This window comes from Microcaecilia unicolor, chromosome 3 (assembly GCF_901765095.1).
Source record: "Microcaecilia unicolor chromosome 3, aMicUni1.1, whole genome shotgun sequence".
NCBI classification, from domain to species: Eukaryota; Metazoa; Chordata; class Amphibia; order Gymnophiona; family Siphonopidae; genus Microcaecilia; species Microcaecilia unicolor.
Genome location: NC_044033.1, coordinates 2,653,422 through 2,671,219, shown reverse-complemented (window position 1 = coordinate 2,671,219; position 17,798 = coordinate 2,653,422). Strand labels below are relative to the sequence as shown.

At 44.0% G+C, this 17,798-nt stretch overlaps 1 protein-coding gene across 1 annotated transcript in view; it reads right to left on the bottom strand.

The window, feature by feature from the left end:
• The window catches only part of CUL9 (cullin 9), a 308,998-nt gene that overhangs the window by 65,666 nt on the left and 225,534 nt on the right, over positions 1–17,798 (bottom strand). The window contains exons 34-35 of the mRNA XM_030195702.1: positions 12,182–12,345; positions 9,415–9,508 (exon numbers count right to left, since the gene is read on the bottom strand). Of these exons, the coding sequence (XP_030051562.1) occupies positions 9,415–9,508; positions 12,182–12,345 (258 nt within the window). The remainder of the gene's footprint in view (positions 1–9,414; positions 9,509–12,181; positions 12,346–17,798) is intronic.

Here is a 17,798-nt window from a genome sequence, read left to right as displayed (position 1 = left end):
GTAGTTCTTACCTTGCATGGTGTTGAAAGAGGGCATTGTACACCATTGTGCCAGCTCTGACCTACTGCTAATCTTAGTACCAGGGGACTCTTTGCCAGTGGGGCACAACCTCTGATCTGCAGTTAACTGTGAGTAAACGTGCCTATTTCAAGAAAGGACTTTTTCAGAGAGATTAGTCTTCAGGTGTGAACTGGTGTGCCAAAGTTATACAGCAGCAATAAGTCCTAGAGGCTGTATGCAGGTCCCTGGAGCAATTTTAGTGGGTGCAGTACATTTGTGGGTAGTGGGTTGGGGGACTCAGCTCCCAAAGTAAGAGAGCTATGCACGTGGGAGCTTTTCTGAAGTCCACCGCAGTGACCCCTAGGGTGGCTGGTTGGTGTCCTGGCATGTCAGGGGGGCCAGTGCACTAAAAATGCTGGCTCCTCCCATGGCCAAATGCTTTGAATTTGGCCGAGGTTTGAGATGGCCGACATAACTTTCCATTATCGCTGAAAAACAAACCCGGCCATTTCAAACCCGGCGAACTCCACGGCATTTGGCCGGGCTAAACCGTATTATCGAAAAAAAAGATGGTCGGCCATCTTTTTCGATAATACGGTTCCGGCCAGCTGTTTGCGGCGCCGCCAAAATAGATCGCCGGCAATCTATTTTGCCGGCGCCATTCGATTATTCCCCTCTATGTTATAACCTAGGGGAGGTGAGCATAATGTCTGAATGTGTGTCCTGCTGTCCTCGAAGGACACCTGCTAAAGGTAAGTAACTTCATTTTCTCTGAGGAGAAGCAGGACAGCTTATACTCACATGTAAGAATCCCCAGCTAAGAGCCTCTTCGAAATAAAAAGGGGGAAAATAACATGGACTGCAAGGGGAATGGAAAGCCTGGAACAGAAAGAAATAAAGGGTCTGGGGGAGAGGGGAGGAATTGGATTCTAGACCCCAATGGCGACGCTGTGCAACAGAGAAAAACTGGGCCAAGAAGGGGTAGTCACAGGGCAAAGAAAGGAGAAGCTCCTTACTTGAACCCAAATGACTGGAATAGAATACGCTAGACACATGGCGAAAAAAATGACAAAAAGGTTAATAAAACTGTGACAGATCAAGAAAGGAAACACCATAATTCAGGACTAAAAAGGGTGTGCACAAAGAAGGAGGAAGACTGATAGGTTGTTCATCCTTTTTGGAGGTCCGAAGAAAGGTAAGGTGGCTTCCAAGGCTACTATAGCTAGGTGGATCAAGGAGGCCATTGTGTCAGCTTACTTGCTTGAGGGCAGGTGATTACCTTGCGGACCTCAAGGCTTATTTGACTCAAGTGCAGGCCTTGTTTTGGGCAGAACTTTCGTTGATTCCAGCGACGGACATATGCTGGGCAGGTACTTGGCTGTCTCTTCTTTTCTGAATCATTACCATCTTGATATGTAGGCTTGGCAGGAGGCAGCCTCTAGAAATTCAGTCTTGAGAGGGTCTCTGTTTCCCGCCCTCGTTAAGTAGTGCTTGGATACTTCCAGCTCATAGGGAATTATCTAGAGATGATTGAGAAGGACTTACTTATTAATTTTCTTTTCTAGAATATCTCTAGACCATTCTCGGTCACGCCCTAGGGGGACATTTCAAGAGGTGTTTCCTTACACTGTCTCTTGCAGTTGGGGTGATTCGTGGGATACTCAAGAGGATTACGGTGGAGCTCCATGTGCTTGACATTCAGTGAAAAAAAAAAAAAAAAGATAAGAACATAAGCACTGCCAAACTGGGACAGACCGAAGGTCCATCAAGCCCAGTATCCTGTTTCCAGAAGTGGTAAATCCAGGTCACAGCAAAACAGATTTTATGCTGCTTATGCTAGAATATGAAGTGGATTTACCAAAGTCCATCCTAATAATGGCTTATGGATTTTTCTTTTAGGAAATTATCCAAAACTTTTTAAACCCAGCTAAGCTAACTGCTTTTACTACATTCTCTGGCAATGAATGAAGTGAAGAAGTATTTTTTCCGATTTGTTTTAAATTTACTACTTAGTACCTTCTTTGCATGCCCCCTAGTCCTAGTATTTCTGGAAAGAGTAAACAAGTAATTCACATCTACCTATTCCACTCCACTCAGTATTTTCATATCTCCTCTCAGCCGTCTTTTCTCCAAGCTGAAGAGCCCTAGCCACTTTAGCCTTTCCTCATAGGGATGTCATCCTGTCCCCTTTTATCATTTTCGTTGCCCTTCTCTGTACCTTTTCTAATTCCACTGTATCTCTTTTGAGATGCGATGACCAGAACTGCACACAGCACTTGAGGTGCGGTCACACCATAGAGCAATACAAAGGCATTATAACATTTTCAGTTTTGTTTTCCATTCCTAATAATTCCTAACATTCTATTTGCCTTCTTTGCTGCTGCAGGACACTGAGCAGAGGGTTTCAATGTATCAGTCTCGTAAGGTACTCTTGTAATTTTTCAGAATCCTTTTTAACAGATTTAACAACTTTTAATAACTTTGTGTCATCAGAAAATTTAATTACTTCACTAGTTATTCCCATCTCTAGATCATTTATAAATGTTATAAAAAGCAGCAGTTCCAGCAAAGACCCCTGGGGAACCCCGCTAACTATCCTTCTCCATTGAGAATACTGACCATTTAACCCTACTCTCTGTTTTCTATCTTTTAACCAGTTTTTAATCCACAATAGTACCTTGCCTCCTTTCCTATAACTTTCTACGTTCCAGAGGAGACTCTGTCAAATGCCTTTTGAAAATCCAGATACACAATATCAACCGGCTCACTTTTATCCACATGATTATTCACTCCTTTAAAGAAATGCAGCATAAAGATTTCCCTTGACTAAATCCATAAGAGTAGCTATACTGCGTCAGACCAATGGTCCATCTAGCCCAGTATCTGGTTTCCAATGGTGGCCAAGCCAGGTCACAAATACCTGGCAGAAACCCAAATCGTGGCAACACTCCATACTACAAATCCCAGGGCAAACAGTTGCTTCCCTATGTCTATCTCAATAGCAGACTATGGACTTTTCCTCCAGGAACTCATCCAAACCATTTCTAAACCCAGATACGCTAACCGCTGTTACCACATCCTCCAGTAAAGACTTGCAGAGCTTAACTACTCATTGAGTGAAAAAATATTTCCTCCTAGTAAGTATTTCCATGTAACTTCCTAGTCTTTGTACTTTTGGAACAAGTAAAAAATCAATTAACTTCTACTCATTCTACACCACTAAGGATTTCATAGACCTCAATCATATCTTTCCAAGCTGAAGAGCCCTAACCTCTTTAGCCCTTCCTCATATGAGAGGAGTTCATCCTCTTTATCCATGTTGGCATTGTCTCATTAATCCATGCTTATGTATATGTTCTGTAATTTTACTCTTTATAATAGTCTCTATCATTTTGCCCAGCACCGACATCAGGCTCACCGGTGTAATTTCCTGGATCACCTGTGGAATCCTTTTTAAAAATCGGCATTACATTGGCCACCCTTCAATCTTCTGGTACCATGCTTGATTTTAAAGATAAATTAAAGTGGTACATATTACTAACAATAGTTCTGCAAGTTCATTTTTCAATTCTCTCAGTACTCTGGGATGTATACCATTCTTCAATTTGTCAAATTGCTCTGTTACATCTTCCATATTAACAGAGATTTGTTTCAGTTTCTCTGACTCATCAGCACTGAATGCCGTTTCTGGCACCGGTATTTCTCCCACATCGTTCTCGGTGAAGACTGAAGCAAAGAACTGATTTAATCTCTCAGCTATGGCCTTGTCTTCCCTGATTGTCCCTTTTATCCTTGGTCTTCTAGCGGTCCAACTGATTCTTTTGCCGGCTTCTTGCTTCTAATATATCTAAAAAAGTTGTTATTCTATGTTTTTGAATCCAACGCAATCGTCCTTTCAAAGTCTCTCTTTGCCTTCCTTATCACCGCTTTGCATTTGACTTGCCATTCCTTATGCTGTTTCCTATTAGTTTCAGTTGGATTCTTGTTCCGTTTTCTGAAGGATTTTCTTTTAGCTCTAATAGCTTCCTTCACCTTACTTTTTAACCATGCTGGCTGTTGTTTTTTTAATACAAGGAATATGTCTGGTCTGGGCATCCAGGATAGTATTTTTGAACAGCATCCATGCCTGATGTAAGGTAACAGGTAATAAACGGTTGTGAGGGAGCAGGACACATTTGTGCACTTCATTGTTATGTTGGTTAACATTATATTTCCATGTCCTGTGGGTTCATTTGTGGGGGGCGATGTCTGTTGTTTTTATCTTTGCTGGCTTTGTCAATAGAAATACTGGTGGGCTTAGGACTGCGTTTCACCTTATTAGGTGGCATCAGTTGTTCTCAGCCTCCCCATCTGCTGGTAGGAGGGCGTATAACCACTCATAGGGAATGGCCTGGAGATATTCAAGGAAAGGAAATTAGCAGGGAAGTCTAATTTCACCATGAACTGTTGAGTCTCAAGCAAAATGAATCTCAAGCATAATAAAATTTCTGAAATAAGGTGGTCATTAAATTTCTAGGAAACAGTCACTATTTTGAAAAGCCTTAGGAAGAGTATTCCAAGACAAAACTGCTCTGTAAGAAAAGGAATACTCTAGCAGTTTTTTTTTAAACAAATAGATATAAAAGAAGGAAACATCAGTTTATTATTGCAACTTTGCCTACGAGTCACATTTCCTGAACAGAAGTGAACTAACAGTGTGACTTGGGAAATAAGTGAAAGTGGAACGGTGGAGATTCCAGGAAGAGACAAAGTAGTTGGGTTGCATGGTGGAGCGGTGACCAAGCGTGTGCTGTGGACCTACAGGAGCAGGCCACGGGAGAGAGAGAGAGAGAGAGAGAGAGAGAAAGAGTTTGTGACTACAAGTGTCTTTGTATGTTTGTTTACCCCTGACCTGTGGAAAGAACAGATTACACATTTCTCTCCTACAACTATGGAATGCACTACCAAACGTCATGAAAACAATGCATGACCTAACAAACTTCCGGAAATCACTAAAAACCAACTTGTTCAAAAAGGCATACCATAACGATCCAACTTAAACACCTGAACATTGCAACACAAAGAAACTTAGACCATAACTAGACAAAACTTAACTCTTCCTCTTTGATCACCAATCTACTCTGTCACTCATGAACTCTAACGTAATGCCACACTGTATTTCTCATACCGGAATTGGCAATCGCCATCACGGTACTATGTAAGCCACATTGAGCCTGCAAATAGGTGGGAAAATATGGGATACAAATGCAACAAATAAATAAATATAAATATCTTCTTTTCACCTTTAACCCCTGTGTGACTGTTTACTGAGGGCTCAGGCCTGTCCATGGAGTCACATTACCACAGTCATATAATGGTCTGAACAAGACAAAGGTTTCAAATTACTTGGAAATCTACATTGGGTATGGTGTTTGTTATAAAATCGCCTATTCCCTGTTATATAACAGATATGTTAAACTGATCTGTATCTCTGTCAATACACAGACTCAGTAGTACCGCTAATGAAGGAGTATGATTAGCATCAACACTTTGAGGTGAGAGTGATCATAGTGTATTAAAAATGCATTTTTATAAAAAGTTAAACAAAAATATAAAAGTTCACAGTATTAACAAAAACAATTTAGACAAAGTTTAAACAAAGACTACTTCTTAAAATACCGGTAACCTCAGCAGATTTAATGACACCACTGATAAGATGGTAGAATACTTAAGAGCGTGCAGTCCAACTCTGACTTCACAGCCCTGCCTGACAGCCTTGTTAGGAATGGGCTTTCATGGGATAACTTAGGCTAAGATAGGATTTTAAAATAGAAGACGTGTTACTCTGAGATGAATACACAGTGATAGGCCACAGGATACAGGGCTTAGCTGTGAATGTTATTTTTAAGTCATGTATTTGAGCTGGACCCAGAAAGGCTCACCTGTTTAGGAAAAACCAGGACCAAGTTTGAATTCATGTAAGCAATCTTTGCATTGGGCAAACATGTTTAGAGATGTTCTGGTCAAGCTGACATTCTTCCTGAGGGAGATCATATTATGACTACTACTACTTATCATTTCTATAGCGCTACTAGATGTACACAGCACTGTACACTTGAACATGAAGAGACAGTCCCTGCTCGACAGTGATTAGCTTATCACTTCAGATAAGCTAACGAGAGTAATGAAATGGACCAATGGAATGTTCTGAAAAGGGGGATGCAAGGTGAACCCTTTGGAAGTGACCAATGGTAAACTGACAAGATGTCAGAATAAATTTTCCTTGGATTGTTTACTGCCACATCACTGAATGCCCTAGGACACATACACCAGGGGTGGAGCTTCCCATTGAGGTCCATCATCTAAATTTATTATAAAAGATGAGAACTGGAAGAGCTTTTTCTTTTGTTTGGTTGCTGAGAGTTTGTTTTTATATGATGGTAAGTAGATGAGGGAAGAAAGCCTCACTGACTAATTTCCCTATGTCCAGGCATCCAGAGAAGCCATTGTCTCGTACTACTGGCCTGAATTTCGTTATCAGCTCAGAGTAATAGGCTTGGTGAGTGTATGGGTTAGCTAAGTATACAGATGGAGAAACTGATGTTCTTTGTAGTTGTGCTAGAATCAACTCTGCTAATGATTAACATGTTCTGTAGGCTCAGCTAAAGAAATTATGATTTTTACTTCTTTCTAATTGATGCCTGAATAAAAGTTCTTCGTTTTCAGAGAACTGGTTTTTTTTTTTTTTTGGAGAGTTAGACATGTCATAGGGCACTTTTATTTATTTATATTTATTTATTGGAGTGGAGGAGTGGCCTAGTGGTTAGGGTGGTGGACTTTGGTTCTGGGGAACTGAGGAACTGAGTTGGATTCCCACTTCAGGCACAGGCAGCTCCTTGTGACTCTGGGCAAGTCACTTAACCCTCCATTGTCCCATGTAAGCCGCACTGAGCCTGCCATGAGTGGGAAAGCGCGGGGTACAAATGTAATAAATAAAAATAATAAATAAATAAAAATTTATGGCATTTATACCCCGCTCTTTCCCGCTCGGTAGCAGGCTCAGTGTGGCTTACAGGATATAGTACAGAGTATCATAGAGATAACACAAAGTAAAGTACAAGTAAGGTACAAGGTACACAGAGTATGGTACGAAGTATAACAGAGATGGTCGAGTTGTAAGGAGTAGGACAGTTGGGAGAGATGTGGGGGAGAGGATTGGAGTATGGGTAGTGTGGTTAAGTTCGAGAATTAAGTTGGGTTATTTGGGTAAGCTTGTCTGAAGAGGTAAGTTTTCAGCAGCTTTCGGAAGGGTAGGTGTTCATTGGTTGTTCGGATGTGTCGAGTTATTGCGTTCCAGAGTTGGCTGCCTATAATGGAAAAGTTGGATGCATAGTAGGTTTTGTATTTGAGGTTTTTGCAATTGGGAAGATGGAGATTAAGGTAAGTACGAGAAGATTTGGACCCACTCCTGACTGGAAGATCGATCAAGTTGTTCATGTAGCTTGGAGATTCGCCATGGAGGATCTTGTGGATCATTGTGTGGGCTTTGAAGTTTATGCGTTCCTTGATAGGGAGCCAGTGAAGTTTTGCATGAAGTGGTGTTGCACTTTCAAATCGTGGTTTGCCAAAGATGAATCTGGCTGCTGTGTTTTGGGCAGTTTGGAGTTTTTTCATGATTTGCGCTTTGCAGCCGATGAAGATACTGTTGCAGTAGTCGGCATGGGTGAGTACTGTAATAGCCTAAATGCCAATATCTTGGCCAAGATTTTTATATCTATGTATTTTAAACTGAGATGGGCTTATAAGATGCATACTTCCCCAACCTAGGTATTACCATTATACCTGCCCCCTGTGCACTGAGGGAAGTAAAGAAGTATTGTTGGAAAATGCTACTGAAAAGCAGTCACAGTACCCACACAAACCGGGTGTAAAAACATTCAGTCTTATCTGATGGTATGTTTTGAATGACCCACTCTACTTCCAGGGAGGAGACTGGAGTATTCAACTGCTGTTGGCTCTCTAGTGGGACCTCCTGCAAGTCTGTCGTGTCTAGATATTCCTTAACGCAACCATTCCCAACCCAGGGCACACCAAGTCTCATTAGGCTTTCAGGATATCCATAATAAATAGGCACGAGATAGATCTGCATACACTGCTTCAACTGCATGAAATCTAACTCATGAATATTCATTGTGGATATCATGAAAACCTGATGGGACTAGGTGTGACCTGAGGTCTGGGTTGGGAATGGCTGCTTTAAAGCTTTCCTCTCAAATAGCACCACCTTGAACATACAACTCTATAAAATTGAGATTTTATAGTTTTATCATCAAATATCAGAGTTCAGGCTTATCTTTTAACTTCTGAGCATTAAGCTATTGCCACCTACCAGCCCTGAGCAGGGCACCAAGAGGAAACATTCCCCACATATTACCTCCCCCATACTTTCCCATCTATAACTTCTCATGGACAGTGAAATCAGACCCCCCTCCCACCACCACCATTCTAGGCTCCTTATCTACTTCATTCAGGCAGTTTCTTAATATTAATCCCCCCATACAATCTCACTGAGGTACCAAACGCAGACATTTTCTAATATATTCCTACAGATCACCTGACCCAGACACCACCCTGAGAAAGCAAAATTGTAGTCTGCATCCAATTCCGCTTGCTTGTTGAATATTACCTGTATCTTGAACTACTGGACACCACTCTGATATACCATGCATTTACAGCCTTATCCAGATGCCAACAGAAGATATACCAAGTGACTCAGGTAGTGACAGCAATGATCCCCTCCCACCATCACAAATAGTTTTTGTACCTGCACTGAACTCTAGCTCTGTTGATTTACTCTCACAGAGGCATGCTCCATGGTTCTTCTTCACAGACATGGTCAAATCCTATGACAACAAAAGGGAACACAGTTCTTTCATTAAAAAATCCTTTAATAGTGAACTTTGATTGAAGAAAGACCCGACACGGGCCGTGTTTCGGTGCTACCGCACCTGCGCCAGGGGTCACACCAATGACAAAGGAGGCTTCAACAGACTAATTTCAAAAGGCTGATGCTTTCCAAAGTTTTGTGTGATATGTACCTCCGAATGAAATACAGCTGTGTGTGAGCTTTGCACTGTATTTCATTCGGAGGTACATATCACACAAAAGTTTGGAAAGCATCAGCCTTTTGAAATTAGTCTGTTGAAGCCTCCTTTGTCATTGGTGTGACCCCTGACACAGGTGCGGTAACACCGAAACACGGCCCGTGTCGGGTCTTTCTTCAATCAAAGTTCACTATTAAAGGATTTTTTAATGAAAGAACTGTGTTCCCTTTTGTTTTTAAAGGCCCTTTGTGCTGTTTTTTTTTTTTTGCTTGGTCTTTTTCTGTACTTGGTTCCCTCTCTCTGTCACAAATCCTATGAAAACCACACTTACCATGGCTGCACAATTGTAATAATCTTTGTGTGTTGGCTTCCAAGGCTTAAGGCAACGCCAGCAGAACCCATGGTTACACTTGGTGCAGGTCATACTGTAGAGAGAAGGCATGTGACAGAGTTCACAAATACAGATTTCAAAGGCATGATGGCAAGAACACATTACAACCGAAGGCAGAACACTGAAAAATAAATGAGACTGGAAAAGAGAAGGAAATCCATTATTGCTGGAGACACCACAAACATTACTAAGAATAGGAAATCTGAGAAAACATTCAGCTTCACTACAGATGCTCATCACTGGCTCTACACATATCTAATGCCACTCACAGACTCCACATTCACAGCAGTCACCCCTCACAGGTTCTGCAGTCACATACCCCCACTGCAATTGCCCCTCATAGGCTCCGTAGTCACAAACCCCCACTACAATGGTCACTCCTCACAGGCTTTGCAATCACACCCCTTCCCCCCCCCCCCCCCCCCCCCCCCCCACTGTCTCCACAGTCACATCCCTCATTGCAGTCCCTCCTTACAGGCTCTGCAATCACACCCACCTACAGCAATCTATCCTCACAGGCTCCACAATTACGCCCTCTCCTTGCAGTTGCCGCTCACAAGTTTTGTCGTCAACACACCCGCTTCAGTCATGCTTTAGAGGCCCATGGGGTCACATACACCCATTGAAGTCACCCTTCACAGGCTCTGCAGAAAACACCCCCCACCCCTGCAGTTGCATCTCACAGGCTCTGCAGTCACACCCACCCACAGCAACCCTCCCCTCACAGGCTACACAATTACACAGCCCCCCCCCCCCCCCCGCAGTCGACCCTCACAGGCTCTGCAGTTACACACACCCACTGCAGTAACACTTTGCAGACACTGCAGTTGCCCCTCACAGGCACTACCATCACATACACCTACTGCAGTCACACTTTACAGGCTCAGCAGTCACATACAGCCAGGGGCATAGCTAGATGGGGCCATGGAGGCCTGGGCCCCTGGTTTTGCTGGCGAACCTCTACCAGTCGAAGCCTTCTTCAGCGCACCTCATTCGCTGATCTGTGCTTTCTTGAGTCCTGACGTCTTGACCTGCACATTCCTTTAAGTGAAACTGAGCATGCTCAGTTTCACTTAAAGGAACGTGCAGGTCAGGACGTCAGGACTCAAGAAAGCACAGATCAGTAAACGAGAAGTGCCGGAGACCAGCGCTAAAGAAGGCTTTGGCTGGCAGGGGTTGGGGACCCCCACCAGCAAAGGTACCTTGCTGCGGCGGGGGCGCTGGCTGGGGGAGGCAGGTTAAAATGTGCCCCCGGGCCGAGGTTTGGCTACACCCCTGCATACAGCCATTGCTTTTATACTCCTTACAGGTTCCATAGTCATACACACTACACACTGGAGTCACCCCTCACAGGTTCCCTAACCCCCTCCACCCCCATACACTGCAGTCCCTCCTCATAGGATCCGATACTCACAATCTTATTTTCCCTGCAAAAGCCCCTCACATGTTCCACTCTTACAATCACACATGGCAGAGGTCCCTTTTTCTCCACAGTAATACATACCGTCACAAAACGTCTAGCCACCCGCCTGGGGCTAACCCACAGCCACAGAGGGTCTATCCCCAGCACAGCTCAGGTCTGCATGCACCTGCCACTTGTGCTCTACAATAGCACCCCACCTCCCACCGACTGGGTCCCAAATGCTCTGCGAGAGTCTCCCGCTCTCAAATTATCCCCAGTGATTTCTAGGTTACTGAAGCCACACTCCCAGTGGTCCCACAGTTCCTAGGAAGCACTCACAGACCCACCACACAAACCACCAAGATTTTTAGTCAGTCCAGACACAGAGGCAAGAAACTAAAAATGTTTATTGTCATGAAAAAATTAGAACAATGAACAGAAAACGTGCAATCAGCAAAACAATAACAGGTAACTGAAATATGGATCAATTATAAAACTAATTAAACATTTGTTTACTATCTAAATAGTACCCAGGGAGATCAGGACATATAGCTGCTCAGAGATTATCAAATATAACTGTTCACAGGGCCTCAGCAAAGAGATCTTTCTCTCTTTTCTCCCTGGCTAAGACTGAAGAAAAAAGTCAGTACATCCTAGCTGAATTTTGAGCTCCTGGGCCAATCAAAGCCCAGAACAACTAGTTTTAAAAATTGCTGGCCATATCACTGCAAGTTACCTCTGAACTAAAGAAGGAACAGTCAGTTCTCTGTAATGGCTTTAAACAAACATGCACTACCTGCTGGCCAAACTAGAGAAATACACTTCAAAAAATAATGAATACAGTTATACAGGCTTACAAACCCACTGTTTTGTCACACATATTCATAACACAATCCTTCAACAGCTTCACAGTCACATCACACTCACTACAAATGCCCATCATAGGGCTAGCAGTTAATCACACACACTTACAAACACAGATACTCCCTGCAGATGTCTCTCTCAGGATGCGCAATCACACACAGGTACTTTACTGTAGACGTTCCTCTCAGGACATGCAGGCACACACAGATACTTACTGCAGACGTTCCTCTCAGGACGCGCAGGCACAAACAGATACTCACTGCAGACGTTCCTCTCAGGATGCGCAGGCACACATAAGATACTCATTGCAGACGTTCCTCTCAGGATGCGCAGGCACACACAGATACTCACTGAAGACGTTCCTCTCAGGATGCGCAGGCACACACAGATACTCACTGAAGACTTTATTCTCAGGATGCGCAGACACACACAGATACTCACTGCAGACAGCCCTCATTTTTCTCGATCTGAGCCTGACAGCTTGGGCAGCGTTTAGAGATTAGTTTTGCCAAATGTTTACTTTGAGCTTCCACTGTCATTCCCTCATAAAATCCTCCATCATCCATCCACTGGGACATATGGCTGCAGCTAGCTGGATAATGAGCCTGTGAGAAAAAGTGAGGACAAATTTATTATTTATTAGGATTTATTTACCGCCTTTTTGAAGGAATTCATTCAAGGCAGTGTACAGTAAGAATAGATCAAACATGAGCAATAGGCAATTAGAGCAGTAAAAATATTCAAACAACAATACAAAGTATGGCATGGTATACTACTTCTAAATTATATAGGAGAAAATAAACTCGAAAATGAAATATCAACCTATCAAAAGGAGTTTACTTGTAAAATCATATACAGAGATGGTATGCAGGTGTCCCTCTGGATTGATAAATACTGTTAACAAAATGAACCTCAAACCTCCTAGCAGGGAATCATACAAAGTTATTGCTAAACCCCTGCTTAAAATAGGAGTAGAGTACTATCATGGGTTCTATTTCAGAGAGTCAAGAGAGAAAAAAACCCCAACGTAAAAACTCATAGAACATGAGAAAACCGATGGGATAAAAAACTCAATCCCTCTCTCAAAAATTCTATATCAATCTTACAAATGGACACCTATCATCTAACCATCCTGAAAAACTGACAAAAGCCAGTAAAGGACTGTCTGAAGAGAACCCTCAAAACAAGGATACACTCTGAGATATGCTAAGGTACTATTTGTTGTATAATAGAGCAAAACAGTGGTAAATATAAAACTTTTTTTAACATTTTAACGTTTTAAACCATCTTGAAACTTTGCTTATACATACTGCAACAAGTAGAAACCCACTCAGGCTTAACCCCAGATATCACAAGTGTGGAATACTTAGCTTTAACCAGGTGTAACACCCACAGGCGAAAGACTATAACCAAAAATCCCACTCTAAGGGACTCCGGAGTCCTATATGGTTGCTGCAGCGGCGAAAAAACGCCAGCCCCTCGACAAAAGCGCCTTGTTTCGCCAACCTCGTGGCTGCCTCAGGAAGAGCGCTACAAAACCATCAAGATAAACCAAATTAACACTGAAAACTAAATCGTCAGCTGTATGTTGAAAACTAAATCGTCAGCTGTATGCACCATCTTTAAGGTTCCATACAGCTGACGATTTAGTTTTCAGTGTTAATTTGGTTTATCTTGATGGTTTTGTAGCGCTCTTCCTGAGGCAGCCACGAGGTTGGCGAAACAAGGCGCTTTTGTCGAGGGGCTGGCGTTTTTTCGCCGCTGCAGCAACCATATAGGACTCCGGAGTCCCTTAGAGTGGGATTTTTGGTTATAGTCTTTCGCCTGTGGGTGTTACACCTGGTTAAAGCTAAGTATTCCACACTTGTGATATCTGGGGTTAAGCCTGAGTGGGTTTCTACTTGTTGCAGTATGTATAAGCAAAGTTTCAAGATGGTTTAAAACGTTAAAATGTTAAAAAAAAGTTTTATATTTACCACTGTTTTGCTCTATTATACAACAAATAGTACCTTAGCATATCTCAGAGTGTATCCTTGTTTTGAGGGTTCTCTTCAGACAGTCCTTTACTGGCTTTTGTCAGTTTTTCAGGATGGTTAGATGATAGGTGTCCATTTGTAAGACTGATATAGAATTTTTGAGAGAGGGATTGAGTTTTTTATCCCATCGGTTTTCTCATGTTCTATGAGTTTTTACGTTGGGGTTTTTTTCTCTCTTGACTCTCTGAAATAGAACCCATGATAGTACTCTACTCCTATTTTAAGCAGGGGTTTAGCAATAACTTTGTATGATTCCCTGCTAGGAGGTTTGAGGTTCATTTTGTTAACAGTATTTATCAATCCAGAGGGACACCTGCATACCATCTCTGTATATGATTTTACAAGTAAACTCCTTTTGATAGGTTGATATGGTATACTACTTGCAATGACAACACAATATGTACTAGAACACTATAATTGGTAGTGAAGGGTAAGGCAAAGTTGTAACATATAGATGAGTAAGAAAGTAGGAAGAATTAGAAAGTAAGGTGATTGATTTGAAGAAAGTTGCACGTGAGGTCAGAGAGATGGTTAAATATTATCTCAGCTAGGGTAGGAGTGGATAAACATGTCCCGCTGCAGTACGTGCAGTCTAAGTCAATCCTTGTGTGTGTGTGAGTGAGACTAACAAGTAACATGTATCGCAATCAAGTGAAAGTTAAAAAGGGACCACGTGCCAGCTAATTACAGGAGAGAAGGCTAATATGAGTCAGTTCTGTACAGGAGAGGGGGGGGGGGGGTATGTGGATTTAGATCTCTGAAGAAATTTAGGACTCTGCAGGAGAGAGGGCTATGGTAAAATTATGCCTCACCTGATCATTTTCTTTCCATTAGTCACAGCAGATGAATCCAGAAACCAGTGGGTTGTGGCCGTCTACCAGCAGGTGGAGATAGAAAACTAAATTGAAAGGAGCTATACCAGCCAGCTAGCCCCTAAGCTTTAGTATATGTCCCATCACAAAGCTGCAGAAAATATAACATTATAACTAGAAAGATTGCCAACTTTCTCACAACTAATGAACCACAACAGTGCGGTTCGCAGCGGAAACCACCGTTCAACATGGTAACTAAAACCATATCTGTCAGTTGCAAGAGACACCAAGTGTCTGGCGCGCTCATAAATCTCTTTGCAACTCCTTTGCTCTAGTTCTTCTTTGTTTTTGTGACAAGCACAGTGGAAACAAAAAACCAGGGTGGGATCCTGGATTCATCTGCTGTGACTAAAGGAAAGAAAATTATCAGGTAAGGCATAATTTTACATTCCATAGCGTCATCAGCAGATGAATACAGAAACCAGTGGGTTGTACCAAAGCACTCCCCACGTAGGGTGAGAATCTGACGTCACCCGTGCCAAAACCATTGCTCCAAACTGCACGTCCGCATGAGCAGAAACGTCTATTCTAGTGTTTAGAAAAGGAATGTAAACGCCCAAGTAGCTGCCCTACAAATCTCTTCCAATGACAGAATCCCCATTTCTGTCCACCAAGTAGCCTGAGCTCAAGTTGAGTGAGCATGGAGTCCAGCCGGAGAAGACCGACCCGCCAGAATATAAGCCGAAGCAATAGCTTCCCTGAGCCACTGTGCAATAGATGGTTTTGATGCAGTCTCTCCACGACGAGGACCCGCCAGCAAAACAAAAAGAAAGTCGACGCGTCTAAAGTTGTTGGTCACCTGTAAATAATGTTATCAGGACCCTTCGAACATCGAGAACCCTGAGAGAATCAAAGTGGGCTGGATAATCCTCCTGCCTAAAGGCTGGAAGAAAGATATCCCGAGTGAGATGAAACGCTGACAACACTTTAGGAAGGAAATGAAGGAACAGTCCGCAGCGTAACACTGGCCTCTGAAAACCGAAGAAAAGGGTCCTGGCACAACAACGCCTGAAGCTCCGACACTCTGCGAGCTGACGCCAGGGCAACCAAAAACACAGTCAAGCGTCAAATCCTTCTCTGATGCCTTACATACATAGTAACATAGTAGATGACGGCAGAAAAAGACCTGCACGGTCCATCCAGTCTGCCCAACAAGACAACTCATGTGTGCTACTTTTGTGTATACCCTACTTTGATTTGTACCTGTGCTCTTCAGGGCACAGACAGTATAAGTCTGCCCAGCACTATCCCCGCCTCTCACCACCGGCTCTGGCACAGACCGTATAAGTCTGCCCAGCGCTATCCCTGCCTCCCAACCTCCAGTCCTGCCTCCCACCACTGGCTCTGGCTCTGGCACAGACCGTATAAGTCTGCCCAGCGCTATCCCTGCCTCCCAACCTCCAGTCCTGCCTCCCACCACTGGCTCTGGCACAGACCGTATAAGTCTGCCCCGCACTATCCCCGCCTCCCAACCTCCAGCCCCGCCTCCCACTACCGGCTCTGCTATCCAATCTCAGTTAAGCTCCTGAGGATCCTTTCCTTCTGAACAGGATTCCTGCTCCAGTGCTCTGAGCACCAAATTTAAATTCCAGTTCGGACAAGGACGTCAACAGGGGGGCTTAAGATGAAAACGTGAAACATCCAGGTGGGCCGCAAAGGAAGACCCTGAAAGGCGACCTCAGTAGCAGGAAAGAGCCGCAAGATGCACTCTGCGGGACTTATAAGCCAAACCCGTCTGGAGGCCCTCCTGCAAAAAATCCAGCATTTGTGAAACCGAAGCCTGAGTGGGATCCCATCCCCGAAGGGCACACCATGCAATACAGGTGCACCACACTCAAGCATAAGCTGTAGTCATGGATCGTTTATGAGCCCGCAGCAAGGTTAGCTATAACATTATCTGAATAGCCCTATTTCCTCAATCTCAAACTCTCAAAGGCCAAGCCGTAAGACCAAACTGGGAGGGATCTTCCATGTGAACTGGACCCTGAATGAGGAGGTCTGGCGCCAAAGGAAGGCAAAGTGGCGATCCCACTAACAATCGGGTCAGATCTACATACCCAGGCAGTTGAGGCCAATTCAGGGCCACCAGGATCACCAACCCCTGGTGTCTGATAATTCCTGTGTAGAACCTGGCCAATTAGTGGCCATGGAGGAAATACGTATAACAGTCACCTGTGGCCAGGGCTGAAGAAGAGCCCTGCTAAGACGACCTCTCTGCCCTGTTGAAGAACTGTGCCACCTTGGCATTCTGACGCGACGCCATGATGTCCATCTCTGGCAAGCCTCAACAGTAGCAAATCCGTTGAAACGCGCTGTCTGACAACTCCCACTCCGCCGCATCTAGAAGATGCCGACTGAGAAAGTCCGCTTGAATATTGTCCTGACCTGTGATGTAAACCGCCGACAGAAGCTGAAGATGTTTCTCCCCCCAAGTGAGAATCTTGCTCACTTCAGACTGTAAAGCCTGACTCCGAGTCCTGCCCTGCCAACTGACGTATGCCACCGCCATCGTGTTGTCCGAAAATACTCGGACTACAGACCCTTGAAGGGTGTTCATAATCTCTGTCAACTCCAACCGATTGATGGGCCAGGCTGCTACCTCCGTCGACCAACATCCCTGCGCATACCGCGAGAGACAGTGAGCCTCCCATCCAAAGAGGCTAGCATCTGTCACAACTACCGCCCACTAAGCATCCCCCGTTTCAAGTGGGCGGGCAGGAGCCACCAAATCATACTGGTTTGAGCCCTTGGCAACCACGGGAGATGCCGAGAGTAATCCTGTGACACCGGAGACCAACGGCTCAAAAGGGCTAGCTGTAATGGATGCATGTGCGCTCTGGCCCAAAGTACAACCTCGATCATGGCTGCCATCGACCCCAGCACTTGCACATAGTCCCACACCTGAGGACATGGCATCCACAAGAGACATCTCACCTGAGACATCAATTTGAGCCTCCTGCCCTCCGGCAGTAAAACCAGACCTTGCCTGTATTGAACTGCACTCCCAGGTATTCCAGTGACTGGGAAGGGAGAAGATGACCCTTGGAGAAGTTGATTATCCAACCGAGGGACTGAAGGACTTCCACCACTTGCTGAATAGCCAGGCGGCTCTCCGACTCCGACGATGCTCGAATGAGCCAGTCGTCCAGA